Source organism: Loxodonta africana, chromosome 9, assembly GCF_030014295.1.
Source record: "Loxodonta africana isolate mLoxAfr1 chromosome 9, mLoxAfr1.hap2, whole genome shotgun sequence".
Classification (NCBI taxonomy): domain Eukaryota; kingdom Metazoa; phylum Chordata; class Mammalia; order Proboscidea; family Elephantidae; genus Loxodonta; species Loxodonta africana.
Window position 1 is genome coordinate 66,733,295 of NC_087350.1, and position 19,210 is coordinate 66,752,504.

At 38.5% G+C, this 19,210-nt stretch overlaps 1 protein-coding gene across 1 annotated transcript in view; it reads left to right on the forward strand.

Annotated features, from left to right (window-relative positions):
- The window catches only part of SVEP1 (sushi, von Willebrand factor type A, EGF and pentraxin domain containing 1), a 193,131-nt gene that overhangs the window by 123,166 nt on the left and 50,755 nt on the right, over nucleotides 1-19,210 (forward strand). The window contains exons 22-29 of the mRNA XM_003407810.4: nucleotides 1,672-1,785; nucleotides 4,274-4,387; nucleotides 9,615-9,816; nucleotides 12,220-12,377; nucleotides 13,497-13,698; nucleotides 16,501-16,676; nucleotides 17,155-17,279; nucleotides 18,468-18,591. Coding sequence (XP_003407858.2) covers nucleotides 1,672-1,785; nucleotides 4,274-4,387; nucleotides 9,615-9,816; nucleotides 12,220-12,377; nucleotides 13,497-13,698; nucleotides 16,501-16,676; nucleotides 17,155-17,279; nucleotides 18,468-18,591 — 1,215 coding nt within the window. The remainder of the gene's footprint in view (nucleotides 1-1,671; nucleotides 1,786-4,273; nucleotides 4,388-9,614; nucleotides 9,817-12,219; nucleotides 12,378-13,496; nucleotides 13,699-16,500; nucleotides 16,677-17,154; nucleotides 17,280-18,467; nucleotides 18,592-19,210) is intronic.

Here is a 19,210-nt window from a genome sequence, read left to right on the forward strand (position 1 = left end):
ATATGTACTTTCAAACAAACTCTCAGTTTCTCTCGTTGGCTGTGAACTGGTGAAAGTTCTTGTGAATAGCTGTGATTTGTTGCTTCGTTATTATCTTTCTGGAGGCCGTTCTCAGAATAACAGTATTGTCTTGGACTTGATTATGTAGTATAAGAATTATGCTTTCTTGCAGTTTGATTCATATTCCAATTCCATCCAGAAATGTAATTTTTGAGGCTAATTTACTGTACTTTAAAGTTGAAATTTCTTTAAAATACTCATTGTTTTCGTCTAGACAGTTCGTATTTTTTCAGATTTGGCACAACCAACATGAAATATTTTTAATGAAAAAAATGTTATTTAATAAAAGAATTTGACACAAAAGAAACAAAAGGAAAGTTGGGAAATAAAATATAACCTCCAGATGCTCAGAAATATTAGCATGTACTCAGTACAGCTTGGAGCCCTAGTGGCGCAGTGGCTAAGAGCTCAGCTGCTAAGCAAAAGGTTGGCAATTCGAGTCCACCAGCTGCTTTTTGGAAACCCTATGGGGTAGTTCTGCTGTGTCCTGTAGGGTCACTATGAGTCAAAATCAACTCAACAGTAACGGGTTTGGTTTGGTATTACAGCTTACTAGGTTGTTTGTGTATGTGTATATATGTGTGTGTTTCAATTTTTATAAAAACTCTTGGTCCTGATATTCTATAAGAATGATGGATCTTATTCTAGAGTCCTATAATGAGTGGTGGTTGAGAGAGGACCTGGCATAGGACAGTGGTTCTCAAACTTTAACATGCATCAGAATTGTCTGGTTGATTTATTAAAACACAGATTGCTGGACCCCACCCCCAGAGTTTCTGTTCAGAAAGTCTGGGGAGGGGCCTGAGAATTTGCATTTCCATCAAATTTCCAGGGAATGTAGGTGCTATTGATAGGGGTGGGGCACCTTGAGACCCCCTGGTACAGTGGAAGAACATGGGTTTCCGGCAGAGCTAGCCCATAGAAGCCTGTGCACACTGTCTGGGAAGATGCAGTCTTACTCTAGGACTCAGCTCTGCATGTGAGCTGAGATCTGGCAAGATTTAGCTCCACCCACCCCCTCAGCCAGATGACCTTGGTAGCAAGTATTTATGACTTCCTTTTTTTTTTTTTTTTACTTTTTTTTTTTGGATTTTTTACTTTAGGAGGAGCCTTGATGACGAAATGGTTAAGTAGCTGGCTGCTAACCAAAAGGTCCGTAGTTTGAACCCTCTAGCGGCTATGCAGGAGAAAAGACCTGGCAGTCTGCTCCTGTAAAGATTACAGCCTAGGAAACCCAATAGGTCAGCTCTACTCTGTCCTATCGGGTCTCTATGAATTGGAATCGGCCCCACAACACACAACAACAATTTTTGACTCTGGAATTAACCCAATTCCTGGCCACATTTTATGCTTCCAGTTATCCCTTCCAGCTTATAATCCTTTCCTACCTTTAGTGCATCCTTGTAAGGATATCTTAAATCTGTTTAGAAAGACGCAATGTTTTCGTTGAAAATTTGACTAGATGGTAGCATTTAATAAATATTTCCCTTTCTTTCAGCACCCCTACCCTGTAAATTCAGATTTCTGCGATATTTATCTTTGAACAAGCGTGGTTCTTTTTCTCTTAACCCTTGTCTTTGATTGTCCTTCGTTGTTTGGTTTGCATTTCAGGCTTAAAGTGTGAAATAGAAATTGACGAATGCAGCTCACTGCCGTGCCTCAACAATGGAGTTTGTAAAGACCATGTTGGGGAATTCATTTGTGAGTGCCCTTCTGGTTACACGGGTAAGGGAAAAGTTTGTTTTTACAATATAAACTGCCGACCTCTTGGTTAGCAGCCATAGCACTTAACCACTACGCCACCAGGGTTTCCATATAAACTTTGGAATCATTAAAATTTCATAGCTGAGGTAAATTTTAAATGCATTGGCAGAATACATTCATAAAAAATATTATAAACATGCTGAAGAGGCATGTTTTCTAATATTAAGTTATATGCATTGGAAAATGTTCTTTTCATTATGCTGTCATGTCATGATATTAATTTGGCAGTATGAAACTGCTTGGGATTTGTAAAACAGGCAGATCTGGTTTTGAGCCCTATCTTCATCAACTAGATTTGTGACTTTTCATCATATGTAACAGTGAAGGGTCATCAAATGAGAGCAAGTATGTGAAGCCTAGCAAAGATTGGATCTTCCGCTACCTCTTCACTAGTATTTTACTTAAGTTACAACGTGTGTATGTGCTTATTCCTGTGTATGTGTGTGTGACTATTACTAGCGGAACCTTAGGCATTTGTGTCCCTCAGATTGTTATGGTCTCCTCTGCCTCTCCTTTTTAACTTAAGTGAATACATATATTTAAGTGCATTTCTCATTTAAGCAGTTTTAACCCCCCCCGCCCTGTAACTTACAAACATTGATCTTATTCTTAATTTTGTTCAATCACATTACAATTATTACAATATTTATAATCTGGTCACATGATATAGAATATAATTTATTATTTTCTAAGTGCCAATAACTTCAAAATATTGCTGTGGGGGAATGATGAGATAATATCTACATCATCCAACACGTTACATAACTCGTAAAATTATTGTTATAATACTAAAAACATACCTCAAGATATCTTTTCAAATATGTGACTATTTTGAAGGAACTAGAGTCTAATGACTTTATCATGCAGAAACAATTTTCATAAAGAAATGAAAATGTGAATATCAAAATGTATAGGAGTAATCATTTAAATCAACTCTTAATATTTTCTCCATGTGGAGTTCATGTGGCAATGGTAATCATAGTCATATGGGGAAATACATTGAGTTTATACAGTAGAATCATATTTTACCTGGAAGTTTAGTTCAAAAGTCTGTATATAGGAGAAACTTGGAGATATCAAAATAGCCCTTGAAAATCCCTTAAATCAGTAGTTAAGTAGAGTGGACAGGCCTGTTATCTTTCAATAATCTTGTTTTGCCTTCAACAAGGAAAGAGATAAATTTTGGATCGTGTATACCAGATAAAGTAGCTGGTTTGCAGTTAGGGGCCATGTCACATATATTTTAAAACAAAGCACACTAAGCTTGCATTCTGAGAGGCATGCAGACTCTAAAACCAATTGAGGAACATTCAGGTTTGCAGACAGTGCGTTCAGCAGCTGCATCTGTACCCAAATAGCTTGCCCAATTTCAGTATTCTCTCACTCCCTCCCTCCACCCTCTTTGCCACGTGCATATGGCTGCATTTGCACATACAATACGAGAATGGTGCAGCTTCAACACACGTTTCTTAACTGAAATTCTGAATCTCAAGTCAGTGGCACCTAGGGTTGAATCCTAGTGAAAGCTTGTGCCCATAATGGCAGACACACACTTTGGGAAAAAATAGATGCAGGCTTCTAAATCAAAATAAATATTTACTAGACATGAAATTTATTGGGCGGACCTACTGTGAAAGACAAAAAAATGCTCACTGTCGTCTATCTGAGAGTACAGAGTCTATCTTAGATTTACTGTTATCCAAAGCTGACTTATTGGTGAGATTTGCACTTAGTACATCTTCATGTTGCTACAGTACGTAAATTTTTAGATACGTGTTACAGACTTCCAGGGGTTGTCGGTCTAAGCACCCTAACCTCTTCAACTCAAGCAGTTTTTATATATTCATACTTGAGTTTAAAAACTTAAGATTCTAGGCTCATTTCTATGCTTGGCTATGGAAATGTCATAGATCTCTTTGATTCTCATTTTCTGGGTCTGTAAAATGAAGGGTTTGAATTATATCAGTTGTTCTCAAGTAATGTTCACCTTGAAAATGGAAGAGCTTCACAGAAGATTGGCTGTGTTTTCTCAATTTGCAAAACAAAATAAGTTGTTTTCTTTGTTCAATATATTTCTCCCTTATTTTTTTTTCAAACTTTGTAACTATTACCTCTTATCTGTAAAGGAATAAACTCTCCAAAGGTGTAAACAGCTAGCAAAAGAGTAATACGTGAAATTTGTTGATACAAAATTAACACTTACCATCTTAACTACAAATATGACTTGGTATCCAATTTCTAGTTGGACAATTTTTTTTTTTTACAGTTTGTAGAATGCAAGAAGGTTTTTTTTATTTCAAGATATTTTGCAAACAGCAAAATGTTTCACCAACATGCAATCCATGATTTCCAATTGTTCTGCTCTGACACCTGAACAAGTTCCTTGAAACTGTTGGTCTTAATGTCCTTTCACATTTCTCGAGCTCAAAAATTCTGTGATCCTTTGCAGGTCAACTATGTGAAGAAAATATAAATGAATGTAGCTCTAGTCCTTGTTTAAATAAAGGAACCTGCGTTGATGGTTTGGCCGGCTATCACTGCGTGTGTATAAAAGGATTCATAGGTAAGATGTTGCCATTCCTCCTATATTGTCCTAAAATCCTGTAAAGCTCCACATACCGTTTTTTACTGAATGCACGGCGTTCGCCAGCGTGCCCTCCTCCCCACCATGAGGTATTTTCAGAAGTGCCGCTATGTCAAGTTTTGTTTACATGTTGCTGTAGAAAAAATTAGCATAGCGTACTTACAAAGATACCTCACAGGGGAGGTTGGGACTGGCAGACAAATGTAGAAGGCACGTGTTATTTGCACAAAAATACGGTATCGTTACATTTATTAATATTTTCTTTAAATTCTAAAAGTTCTTAAGAAATGCAGAGGGTTCCTAAAATGTCAGATCAGTAAAATAGCTTCCTTGGAAGCAAAATGGTCTTTCATTCAGTCAACAAATATATTTTTAAATTCCATTATATGATTAAAAGTACATATTTCAAATCAGCGATCAATATGATTAAAAGATCAAACTCTATTAATAAGAATCGTGTAGGAAGCTGCAGCTGCAGTGTTACCTTTCTCACCGTGATCTTGTAACTCCCACCCAGGCGATTGGGCGACACCGTGTGATAGGGTAAATGTGGCCTACCAAGGGGATTGGTCAGTTTTGCCTTAAAAGAGCCAATTCCAGAGCAGAGAGGAGGAGCTCACCACCACCAAGAGGGGAGAGACCAGCAGGAGAGATCTGGCAGCAGGAGCCAGTGAAATGGGCTTCCCAGCCCACAGAGAGAGAAATCTGAATGTCTTTGGGCAGAGACTTAGGACCAGGGAGAGGCACGCCTGATAACATGGTTGGGAAGAGGCTGTCTTGATGGAAGAACTGTATTTTGAGTGTTCCTGAGCCTGAATTGTAACTGTTATTTCCCTAATAAACCCCCTAGTCTTGAGTATGGTTTGTGAGTTCTGTGTGGCCATTGCCATGAATTATTGAGCCCAGCAGAGAAGTCGAGCATGCTGTGTGAAGGATGGTTGATATCAGAATTAGTAAAGATGGCAGAGAGAACAGGCACGTCTGACCTCCGCCTCATAGGAATCAGCCCTGGCCTGTTGATCTTGGTTCTCCTTCCTCTTTGTGAAGTTAGAGGAGGTCAGACACTCCCCCCGCACCGTTTTACAGAAGCACAAAATCCTGAGCCTGCCTCCAGATAGTCTCATTCTTGGTCTTGGATGGGGCCCAGAAATCTGCATTCATTCACTCATACCTGAGGAACATTGGACTAGAGAAATTTCTGTTAAAGTCAAATAGAAGAAAAAGAGATCCAGTCAAATATTAGTTGTAGTATCTGCTGATGAGATACAGAACATTAAACTAAAATGATTAAAATTGATAGGCTATAAATGGATGGGATTTAATATGATAGTTTAAAATAAATATGTAAACATTTTAAATATTTTATATTCATTTTTATATAATAAAAAACATAACAGAATAACACTTAATTCACAATAGCACCATAAAGCATAAGAAACTTAAACATGCAGAACATATATGAAGAAAAATTTTAAATTTTACTGAAAGATAAAAAGACCTTAAAAATTGAGACACATCCTTGAATGGCAGTTCTAAATATTATAGTCTTATTTTTCCCCAAATTAGTGTACAATCAACTTCAATCAAAACCCCAAAAGTGTTTTTTTTTTCAAGGAAGCAGAATTAATATAATGATTAAAAATTTCATCTAGAAGAACAAATGAGGGAGGGAAGTCATGAAATGTTTGTAAAAGTGACATGGTAGAATTGTTTCAATTATAAAATTACAAGATCTCAGTGTATATGATTTGATTCCAAAACAAAAAATGGGCATGGATAAATCCATGGAATAGTCAGTCCTCTGATTTAAGTCAAGTATGATGTAGAATATTTAACACCATAGGGAAGTGTTTACAATATACTGTTAAGTGAAAAAGAAAGCAAGGTACAGACAGTATAAACAAGAGGATTCATTTTGTTTATGCATTTATATATACTTATGCAGAGAATAAATATTAGAAAAGTACTTCTGAGATTAAAGGTGATTTTTATTTTTTCTTTAATGTGCTTTTTCTGGATTTTTTATATTTTCTACGGTGAACATATATGTTTTTAATTTTAACTTACTAATCATTTGGCTTTTTCACTCACTAAGCATTTACAGAATTTCCACTCTGTGAATAGAACTATGCTAGGCAATGTGAGACAGAGAAAGAGAGGGAGATTGGTGAGGGAGGGGGGTTGGAGGAGAGAGAGAGAACAAGGACATGCTAAGACAGACATTCAAGAAGAAACTGGATACAAATCATGTAAGATCATTTTGCAAATGAATGCAAAATAATACAGTAAAAAATATATATGAACTTAATTTACACCAGATAGCTAAAACATTATTGAAGAAGAAGAAAAAAGTAGGAGATATCACACTTCCTGATTTCAGAACCTACTCTACAGTAATGGTAGTCTAAACATCCCAGTACTGGTATAGTGACAGACACATAGACAATAGAACAGAATTGAGAACTCAGAAGTAAATCCATCCAGCTATGGACTGCTGATCTTTGACAAAGGATAGAAATCCATTAAATGGGGAGGAGGTTGTCTCTTTAACAAAAGGTGCTGGCAAAACTGGATATGTGTTTACAGAAAAATGAAACAGGGTCCATACCTCACACCACACACAAAAACTAACTCAAAATGGATCAAAGGCCTAAATGTTAAACCTACAACTCTGAAGTTCATGGAAAAATACATAGGGACAAAGATGGGGCCCTAATTTATGGCATAAATAGACTATCAAACATAATTTAAAAACGCAGAACAGCAGAAGATAAACTAGACAACTGGGACCTCCTAGAAATGAAACACTTATGCTCATCAAAAGACTCCACCAAAAGAGTGAAAAGGGAACCTACAGACTGGGAGAAAACATTAGCAATGACATGTCTGACAAGGGTCTAATCTCAGAAATTTATAGAAAACTTGAACACCTCAACAACAAAAAGACAAACAACCCATCTAAAAAGTGGGGAAACGATATGAACAGACGCTTCACCAAAGAAGACATTCAGGTGGCTAACAAACACATGAAGAGATGCTAGTGATCATTAGCCATTAGAGAAATGCAAATCAAAACTACAATGAGATACCATCTCACCACGGCAATAATAGCAATGATTGAAAAAAACAGGAAACAACAAATGCTAGCGAGGGTGTGGGGAGATTGGAACTCTCATACACTGCTGGTGGGATTGTAAAATGGTACTACCACTATAGAAAACGGTATGGCGCATCCTTAAAAAGCTAGAAATAGGAACACCATATGGTCCAGCAATCCCACTCCTAGGAATATATCCTAGAGGAATAAGAGCCGTGACATAAGTAGACATATGCACACCCATGTTCATTGCAGCATTATTCACAATAACAAAAAGATGGAAACAACCTAAGTGCTCAGCAACAGATTAATGGATAAACAGACTGTGGTACGCATACACAATGGAATACTACATGACGATAAAGAATAATGATGAATCCACAAAACATTTCACTACATGGATGAATCTGGAGGACATTAAGCTGAGTGAAATAAGCCAATCACAAAAGGACAAATGTTGTGTGAGACCATACAGTATTTCTTTACACACAGGAAGTAACATTCTTTGATGGTTACCAGGGATGGGAGGGTGGAGGGACGAAGAATCATTGACTAGATAGTAGACAACTGTTAATTTTGGTGAAGGGAAAGGCAGTATACAATATGGAGGATGTCAACACAACGTAGCCAAGGCAAAGGAAGACACTGAGAGGTATGCAAGAATAAAGGGCAACTGCAGTAAGTAAATACTGTTAGATGTACAATCCTGCAAAAACAGGAATAACAAACTGTATAAATGGATACATAGGTAGGTATGTATGTTAAATAGATGTGGGAGGTCGTATAGGAGTACACCCGTGTGCGTATATAGTGTGGTTGTGGATATTTCTGCATACACATTTGTATGTGCTGCATGTATATTCATACACATAATAGAGCACATAGGGGACACAGTTGTGGAAACTTCTTAGATATAACCAGACACCCTGAGGCGTTGAGTTACTAGGCTAGAAGGCTAAGGACCGTAGTCTCAGGTGACATCCAGGTCAATTGGCATAATATAGTTCATAAAGATAATGCTTTACATTCTACTTTGGCGAGTAATGTCCGGGGTCTTAAAAGCTTGCAAGCGGCCATCTAAGTTACAACTATTAGTCTCTTCCCATTTGGAGCAAAGGAGAATGAAGAAAACCAAAGATTCAAGGAAGAAATTAGTCCAAAGGACTAATGGCCCACGTGCATCACAGCCTCTACTAGCCTGAGACCAGAAGAACTAGATGGTGCCCACCAACCACTCTGACCAGGAATACAACAGAAGATCCTGGTTAGAGTGGAGGAAAAACGTAGAACAAAATTCAGATTCATGAAAAAGACCAGACTTACTGGTCTGATAGAAACAAGGAACCCCTGAGACTATTGTCCTAAGACACTGAACACTCTACCCTAACTTAGAACTGAAGCCACTCCTGGAGATCACCTATTAGCCAAATAATAGACTGCCCTTTAAAAAAAATAACACCCATGAGAAATGTGCTTCTTAGAACTATCAACTATACCAGACCAAAAGGGCAACATTTGCCCAAAAGCAAAGATGAGAAAGTAGGGAGGAGCAGGGAAACTGGAGGAATGGAAACAGGGAACCCAGGGTGGAAAGGGGGAAAGTGCTGATGTATTGCAGGGATTGCAGCCAACGTCCCAGAAAATTTTGTGTATGACTTACTGAATGGGAAACCAATTTTCTGTGTAAACTTTCACCTAATGCACAATAAAATGTTAAAAAAAAAAAATCGATAAGGAAAAAGTCTAAGTAAGAAAATCGCCAGTGAAGGAAAGAGGCAAGGCAGAAAAAAGAGGAAAATTTTGGACCAAATGTACTAGCTTTCTTTTTTAAACATCAGTATCTCAATTAGATGTCCATTACTAATCTTAGTTTCAGAGAGACGGTGAGATAAAAAGAGAAGATTATCAAAAATGCAGAATTCAAAAACCAGGGCTCATTAAAGAATTGGTTCTCAGAGCAGTTTGCTAGGTCAGTGAGTTACTCTGCAGCTCAGCAGCCTCCATTCCAATCCCTTAGAAAGCAGCATCCTCTAATGAGTCAACACCTTGCTCACAGTTTTCCAGGGGAGTTAATTTTTTGCGTCCTTTCTCTTCCTCGTCCATCCCCAGGACTGCACTGTGAAATAGAAGTCAATGAATGTCAGCCAAGTCCGTGCTTAAATAATGCAGTCTGTGAAGACCAGGTTGGAGGGTTCTTGTGCAAATGCCCACCTGGATTTTTGGGTACCCGATGTGAAAAAAACGTGGATGAATGTCTCAGTCAACCGTGCAAAAATGGAGCTACCTGTAAAGATGGTATCAATAGCTTCAGGTAAAAGGCTATGTTTTGTTCTCCTCACGATTTTTCTTTTCTTAACTGTTCATTCTGCAACCTTCATGAAATATTACTTGGAGCCCTGAGTCAGCCATTCCCAAATGCTGGCCTGAGTACAGGCTAGAGCAGAATCTCCCCTCCACTTGAGGCTCTGATTCACTAAGTCAGATGTGGAAAGTAAGTAATTTTCAAATAAGGGAACTCTATGTTTTAAGTTCCCCAGTGATTCTTATGCACAGCCAAGTTTGGGGACCACTGTTCTGTACTTAGGAAATCATAGAAGATGAAAGGAAATACCATTACACTGAAGCATAAGCGCTAGACTAGACAAATTTTTATATTTTAGCTGAAGTTTGCGCAGTAGGTAAAATCACAAGGAATTGTGCAATCCGACTATTGCAATACTAGTCTACATACTATCTCCATGGTTTTCAGACTTTTTTTTTTCTTAATTTAGTAACCCTGATTCAAAAATCTAACCTGAGAGTATAAAAAATAAAATAATAAAGCTGTGTTTTTGTGGATGAAAATAGTGACTTTGCAGGGAGGAAGACTTTGTCTTCCTGAAGCAGTTCCTAGGGTGTCAGTAGAATATTTTGAAAACTAACACTCTCATACCATCATTATCAAGACTGTCCTGTTCCATCCCTTTCTCTTACAAGATCTGTGGCTTCTGTAGTACAGAGGGCAGACTGGTCTTGTATGCAGAATCTTTGAAAACGTTATTGTCTTCAAGATGCTGCTGGTTTTATAAGTTTGCAAAAAGTTAAAGCAGAAAAAAAAAGTCTTCTCCAGTTGCAGCATTTCCCAGTCCCCTCCCGTCTCAGTCCTGTTGCATCATAATCCCCCAGTGAATAGCCAGGATACTATCAGAAAGAAATAGGAAAGCAATTCTGCCGATCAGATGTTTGAGGAGGTAAGATTTCATCAGTGTTGCGTTAGCTTCATATTGGCTTCTCGCACCCTGTGTCATGTAACACCTAACCATAGGTAATGAGAAATTTCCAGATAAAGCTAGATACAAGGGCTCCAAATTCTCTTCAGTGTTCAAAACAGTTGGCGGATACCAAATTTGTCTCAATCCTAACTAGGGGAAAGGTGAAAGTACGCTCTCCTAATCCAAAAAGAATGCAAGTTATTGCCCAAATAAACCCATTTTGTAATTGAAGATATTGGAGTGTTGTAATGATTTCAAATCTCAGAGGATAAAGATTAGCGAAATTCAGATTTTATGGATACATCATGAAATGCGGAGAACTCAGTAAGATCCCCCAATTCAAAGTGAGATTTCTTTTTAAACTCCCTAAAAACCGTTTATTCATATTATGCCTCCGAGCCTACCTATATCAAAGAGGTTTCCATGTGAAAATGCTAATAGCAATACTGGTTACCATTTATCGAACAAAAACCAAAACCTATTGCCGTCAAGTAGATTCCGACTCACAGCGACCCAATGGGCAGAGTAGAACTGCCCCATAGGGTTTCCAAGCAACAGCTGGTAGATTCGAACTGCTGACTTTCTGGTTATCAGCCAAGTTCTTATCCAACAGGCCCTTTTTAATTCTGAAATATTTCAAACATAGTACAAAGAAGAATAAAAATCATGCATTCATCACTGTGTTGTTGCCATGTTTGCATCACATCTTTTGTTTTAAACAAATAAGTGCTAAAGATAGTGTTGGATTCCCTCCAACACACATACACGCACACACACACATACACACACAGTTTCCTTTCTTCCCCAAAGATAACCACTGTCCTGAAGTTGGTGTTTATCTTCCTTGTTTAGATTTTATACTGTACTACATATGTGACTCCATGAACAGTATATAGTACTGTTAGGAGTGATATGTAAGTGGTATCATATTATACATACCTTTTGCAATTTGTTTTTCACTCAACATTTCATTTTCAAGTATCACTTAGTAGCAATTAAAAAAAAAAAAAAGTTGCTCTCGAGTCAATTCCAACTCACAGCAACCCTATAGGACAAAGTAGAACTGTCCCATAGAATTTCCAAGGAGCAGCTGGTGGATTCAAACTGCTGAACTTTTGGTTAGCAGCCAAGCTCTTAACCACTGCATTACCAGGACTTGGGAAAATTACTTTAGCCTCTCTGAACTACAGTTTCCTCATCTGTAAAATGGGAAAAATAATAGTATTGCCTCATTGTTGTAAAGATTGGCTGAAGATGTAGAAAGCATGAAGACATGGACAGCATCTAGAACAGTGTCTGAACTTTTTCTATTTTGATGTGGAAAATCAAAAAACTTTTGATGTGGAAAATATGCTTCAGCATTTCAATTTTCAATGTCTTTTGAGACAATGTTATCATAAATGAAAGACTTCCTGTAATGCCTTTCTGCAATCATTCTGTTATGTCATTTTATTTCCTTTCAGGTGCCATTGTGCCCCAGGCTTCACAGGGCCACACTGTGAATCGAACATAAACGAATGTCAGTCTAACCCATGTAGAAACCAGGCCACCTGTGTGGATGAATTAAACTCATACAGTTGCAAGTGTCGGCCGGGATTTTCAGGCAGTAGATGTGAAACAGGTATATATGAACCCAGTGTTATTCCAGTATAATGGAAATATCTGTTTTTACCTGCACCAAGCACTGCCTGTGTGCCAAAAACTATGCTAAGCACTTTGCACTTTTTTTTTTTTTTTTTTTAATAATCACAGACATCTTATACACTGTTGTTAGCTGCTATCAAGTTGATTCCAACTCAGGGCTACCGCGTATGTGCAGAGTAGAACTGCTTCATAGGATTTCCAAGGCTGTGACCTTTCCGAAGCAGATTGCCAGACCTGTCTTCTGAGGTGCCTCTGGGTGGGTTCAAACTGCTGATCTTTCAGTTAGTAGATGAGCATTTGACCGTTTGTGCCACCTGGATGGCTATCCAATATGTTAGGCACAATTATCATTATCTCCAATAGTACAGATGAGGAAATTAAAGCTTAGAGATGTCAGGGAAGATGGAGAAAATTGTATTAAGCAGAACTCTTCACATTCTACATGTTTAGAAAGAATGCTTTGATAAGGTACTTGATTTCGGAGGTGAGATCCCTGGGCATACATGAGAACCAGTAAACCAATCCTAAACTGCTTGCTAAGGGAGCTCGGGTCTTTTAACTGTAGGATTTTTGTTTTACTGAGTGGAGTATGCAAGGTTAGGGGCAGAGCTGAATTGCTTAGGAAATAGAGACGAGCCAGAGCCCTGAGTAGGGGTGGAACGTTGCTCCTATAGTTATTTCCTCCTTCTCTCCTGCAGCACGGATTACTTCCTCTCTATGGGGTCATTTTCATCAGCAGGAGACATGCTTCAGTATGTTTCATCTTTAGCAAATCCCCTCTCCTTCCAACTATTCATCTTTAGTAACACCTCTCCTTCCAACTCTTCCCCGTTTTTCTGCTTCCTTTCACTACCGAGTGCTTTCGCCATCTTAGGTGCTCACTGATTATCTTATTTGAAAAGACTGTTATCGGTTTTGTAAATACTATATATTTAACTTTGAAACTGCTTCTCAAATAATCTCATTTACTGTTATGAACTTCCCTTGACAATAGTACTGCTTACCTTGTTGTGTGCTGTCAAGTGGATTCCGACTCAGAATATTGATAGGTGCCTTGCGAGTGCCACGATCTGTACAATTTTCTTATTCGTTGCAGAACAGTCTACAGGTTTTAACCTGGATTTTGAAGTTTCTGGAATCTATGGTTATGTCATGCTGGATGGAGTGCTTCCATCTCTCAGTGCTGTAACCTGTGCGTTCTGGATGAAATCTTCTGACATCACCAACTATGGAACGCCAATCTCCTATGCACTTGAAAATGGCAGTGACAATACCTTCCTCCTGACTGATTATAATGGGTAAGCAGAAGTGTCAGGACACAGTAACTGCAGGTAACTGTTGGGGATTTGAGTAGCTTGCTTAGAATAGAGCCCAAATGTCATATAGGGAAGACCAGGAAGTGGAGCAGAGAACAGGCCTGGTGGAGCTCAGGCTTAGGACTTTATCCTGGCATCAAGGTAGAGCTGGAATGGGAGATAGAGAAGCACTGGTGATCCAGAGCTCCAGCAAGACAGCAGGATGTCAATAATCAAATAAAATACCTGGACAAGTTCTGTAAGAAGGTAAAGGTTTAGTGATAATATGTTATACGTGTGTTGTGTATTCCTTCATCTGAGCTTCGTGATGACCTGAGGAACTCATGCCCATTTTACAGATAGTAAAACTAAGTTTCTGAGAGACTAAATGATTTGCCTAAAGCCTCGCACACCAGGAATGGCAGAGCTAAGACTCTGACTCTAAGGCTGGTACTCCTCGTTTTACACATCAGGATCTCCAAAGGCTAATTGATTTCTGTGACGTTACGACCCACTGACACATGCATTGAATATGAACCAGTCTACAAATTCAGGTGTGCATTTTTTCATGAACGTGTTTTCCCCTCAGATCCACACACATCTACAGCCTGCTGCTGGTGAGAAGATTGCAGCTCTCGGGAACCCACTGAGCTCTCTTTCTTCTTCTCAGGCCAGGGAAATCTCTTTATTCTGGTAGACATCTCCTCTACCCTCAAACCCTGTTCTTCCTAGTGGACTTGAGCTTTCCAAAACAAAACCCAAGATGTATTTAAAAACATCTCCTGAGGCAAAATATATATGTCAAGAGAACTTGTTACCTGCTTGAATTGGGGGAGAAGAGTAAGAAAATGCAGAGAGATAGCAATCAATGTTGCAAAAATATTATTTTTTCATAAACATGATACAGGGGCTAAGGAGATGCTCAGAGAGGTATTCAATAAATTATTATCAACATTCTCCATTTGCTTTATTTTTTCCTTCAGAATGAACATTTTTTTTTTTGTAACTTTAAAATATCTTCCTTATTACTCAACTCTGTGGGCTTCGTTTGTTTAATAATTCATTTAATTTTGTTGTTGTTGAGAATACACAGCAAAACATACACCAATTCAACAGTTTCTACATGTACAATTCAGTGACATTGATTACATTCTTCAAGTTGTGCAACCATTCTCACCCTTCTTTTCTGAGTTGCTGGTTAACGTAAACATAACCCATTAACATAAACTTCACCACAGCCTAAGGTTCCTGTCTAATCTTTCAAGTTGCTGTTGTCAGTTTGATCCCCTGTAGATAGATCTTAAAAGAGCATAATGCTCAAGGCAGACATTCTTCACTAGTTAAGCAAAACTATTGTTTGATTTTAAGAAGAGTTCAGGAGATATATTTGGTTTAAGATTTAAAGATTATCTCAGGGCAGTAGTTTTGGATTCCAGGAGAATTTGGAATTTTGTTCTACATTTTCCCCCCTTTTGATCAAAATTCTTCTGTGGAGTCTTTGATCAAAATGTTGACATTCAGGTAGCCACGAAACACATGAAAAGGTGCTCAATATCATTAACCATCACAGAGATGCAAACCAAAGCCTCAACAACGTACCATTTCACTTACACTAGGGTGGCTAAGATTAAAAAGAAAGAAGGAAAACAGAAAATAACAACTGTTGGTGAGGATGTGGGGGAATTGGACCCCTTTATCTGTTGCTGTTTAGAATGGAAAATTGTACAGCACTATGGAAAACAGTGTGGTACTTCCTAAAAACACTAAAAATAAAACTACTGTATGGTCAGCAATTAAAAAAAACCTGGGTTGGATGGTCAGCAGTTACACTCTTAGGTATATACCCAAAAGACTTGAAACAGAGATACAAACAGATATTCGTACACCAATATTCATTGCAGCACTATTCACAATAGCCAAAAGGTGGAAACAACCTAAATGCTCAACAAATGAATGGATAAACAAAATGTGGTACATACATACAATGGAATACTACTCAGCCAGTAAAAGAAATGAAGTCTTGATACATGCTACAGTATGGATGGAGCTTGACGACCCTATGCTAAGTGAAATAAGCCAATCACAAAAAGACAAATACATGACCTCACTTATATAAAAATATAAGAAAAGGCAAATATACAGAGACCAAAATTTATTAGTGGTTACTGGGGTGGGAGCGAGGGGGAAAGAAGAGGTTATTGTTTATGGAGTAGTGAGTTTTGGTTTACAGTTAATGAGAAAATCTCCATTTGCTTTTTAAGATTTTTCACTTTAAATTGCTTATTATCTTTGCCACTTTAAGTGACATGGTTGTTGGAAACTTCTTTTAGCTGGCCACTGTTATTTAGTTCCATATAATTCTTTTCTTTGAATTGGCTTACTTTATCTGCATGTGACTTCTTTAGCAACCATGAAACAGAACTTACTTTCTCTGGGACATCAGAAGTTTGTTCCTGATCTCAGGAATCATACACTGTAGAGAAAGGAGACCACCCTGACATTTGTACAACTCTGACTTCTTTCTCTCTTGATTTGCCCTCTCTGTGACTTGTGACTTGTCTCAAGTTGGACCCACTTTTCTCAGCTCATCTTAAGACTTACTCCTACTCCTCAATACACTACAAAAAAATGAAGTCAGTGAATCAAATCTGCTCCTATGAAATGAGACCAAATAGAGAAAAAGGAGCAATGAGTTTACATGAAGTACTTTACCCCCAAAAAAGAAGAAAAACCATAACCTGTCACACAGAAGGGATTGCCATATATGACTGATGACTATGTCCCCTGGAATCTTTCTCTCCACAGCTGGGTTCTTTATGTGAATGGCAAGGAAAGGATAACAGACTGCCCCTCAGTGAATGATGGCAGGTGGCACCATATTGCAATCACTTGGACAAGTGTTGGTGGAGCTTGGAAAGTATATATCGATGGGAAATTATCAGATGGTGGCTCTGGCCTCTCTGCTGGCTCAGCCATACCTGGTATGTCTTAGCAAAACGGAGATAATTCTCTTAGACTCCGGAGGTGGTGGTCCTTAGACAAGTTTGCTAGTGTTTGTTGCCCTCGATTTTAGATGAAGATCAACAGTTGTCACATTTACCTCCCCCTGATTATCCAGACTGTGAGTTATCAGAAGCTTTTTCCTAGGTGAACTACATGCCCCTCTGTGTAATAAATGCCTTTTGGGATATATATTGAGGTGTCCAGGAAGCATGCTGAATTAACAACAGGTGGCGCTAAACTGTCTTTCGGTGGGGGGAGGGGGGAGTGGGGGAGATTAATTGCTGGTGTTTTGTTGGGTTTTTTTTTTGATGGGGTGCTGTTTGTTTTGTGCACAGTATACAAGCTGGAGTTCTGCTAATTGTTCAATTTTTTTGTATGCCCTTTTTCATTAAGTCAGCATTTTAGGATTAACAATCAGGCCAATGTTCCTCCTTTTTTCTCTTTCTCTCTCTGTAGGTGGTGGTGCATTAGTTCTTGGGCAAGAGCAAGACAAAAAAGGAGAGGGATTCAACCCAGCAGAGTCTTTTGTGGGCACCATAAGCCAGCTCAACCTCTGGGACTATGTCCTGTCTCCACAGCAGGTCAATTCCATTTTCAGTGTATGACAGTAATGAGATGCAAAGGTACAAACCTAGTGAAAATGTGAACAGCCTAATGATGCCGTATCTTATTGTAAGCCCTTGGTTTTCAGAATTTCTCACCATTATCATTTGATGGTATGGTCGGAGAGTAAGCCAGGCAGTGGTAATCTGTGATAACCTTCAATGAACCCCCTTTTTAGTTTCTTGGTGATATTCTTAAATATTATTGGAAATGATTATTTTATAAAATCATATCATTTTAGAGATAGATGAGTCACAGAGAATAAAGTGCTCCAAATCCCTCTAAATAAAGGTGCAGAGATTTAGGCTGGCACAAGATCATATATAGAAAGCAACAGATGAGCTAGTCATGAAAGACAGTCTGGAATTAAATAGCCTGGTTCAAATCCCAATTCTACCATGAACTCACTGTGTTGATTTTGAACGAGTTACTTAACCTCTCTAAGCTTCAGTTTTTTTTATTAATGAAAGATAAATAAATAGAACTACATACCAGATTTTTCACATGATGGAACAAAATCCTGCATATATATCTCATGGCATGGCTTGGGAGTCCCTGGGTGGCACCAATAGTTAAGCATTCAACTACTAGGTGTAAGATTGGCTGTTCAAACCACCCAGAGGTGCCATGGAAGACAGGCTTGGTGACCTGCTTCCAAATGGTTATGGCCATTGAAAACTCTATGGAGGAAGTTCTGCTCTGCACACATGGTATCACCAAGAGTCGGGATCTATGCAATCCAACTGCCAACAACATGGCTTGGCAGAGTAAGGGCTAGATAAAGGCTTACTCTTATTATTGCAGTAGCAGAACTTCTCTAAACCTGAGCTTTCTCAACTCTCAATCAGAGATAGATGGGCAGCCTTTACAATACCTCAACAAACTGCAAAACTTTAGACCAGAAATGATTGCCTATGTGCAGAATTTCAGAATTCCTGGCAACAATGAGCCTAATGGGAGAAATTTTGGGGAGAGGGAGTGGTAGGTGGGGGAAAGGGAGAGAGAGGACAACTTTACTGTTGTGCATGAAATCATACCGTGTAAACGCCTGCTGTTCCCCCTCCCCTGAACATTCACGAATGTTTTTAGTAGGACTAAGTTAAAATATAACTCTGTGTTTGTGAAACAAGTAAAGCTTATCTAAAGATGTGTTTTTAAACTTTCAGGTGAAATCACTGGCTACCTCATGCCCAGAGGAACTCAATAAAGGAAATGTGTTAGCCTGGCCTGATTTCCTCTTGGGAATTGTGGGCAAAGTGAAGATCGATTCCAAGAGCATATTCTGTTCTGGTTAGAATTTCCTCTTTCCACAGACCCTTCCACCTCTGGGCCACCCTGGGGTTTTCAAGCAAAAGGCGACAATTCAAAATCCTCTATTCCTCAAATAGTGTGTCCCAGACTATTGCTTAGCTAGTGAATCATTTTTACCTACCTTCATTCGAAGGGTTTATTATGCTTTTAAACTCTGAATACATTCCATACACCAGAGTACACATTAATTGGAAACTTGAACAAAAATAAGATTAGGAAATGGAACAAAACGGGGAATAAAGTTAATTTTTAACGTGTTGACCAAAGTCCTGTGCTCCTGCTTGATATGGGCCACTCTTAGCTCAGCACTTTTCTACAGCCATCTGAATGAGGGAAATAGGATAGCGCCAGGGAGCAGAGGGAGGAAAGCAGTGAATAGTCAAACTCTGAGAGATCAAAACTGCCTCAATTATTTAAACAAGTTTCTGAAAATGCCCTAGAATTCGTGGTTATTTGATCATTCATAAGAACATTTCATTAATATTCCTAAAATATTGGGTTTTTTTTTCCCCCCTTAAAGACAACACTTATCAGATTTTTGCTGTAAGAGGGAAGGCTGTTTGTTAACTCAAATAGATTTTCCTAGTAATTTTTCTTA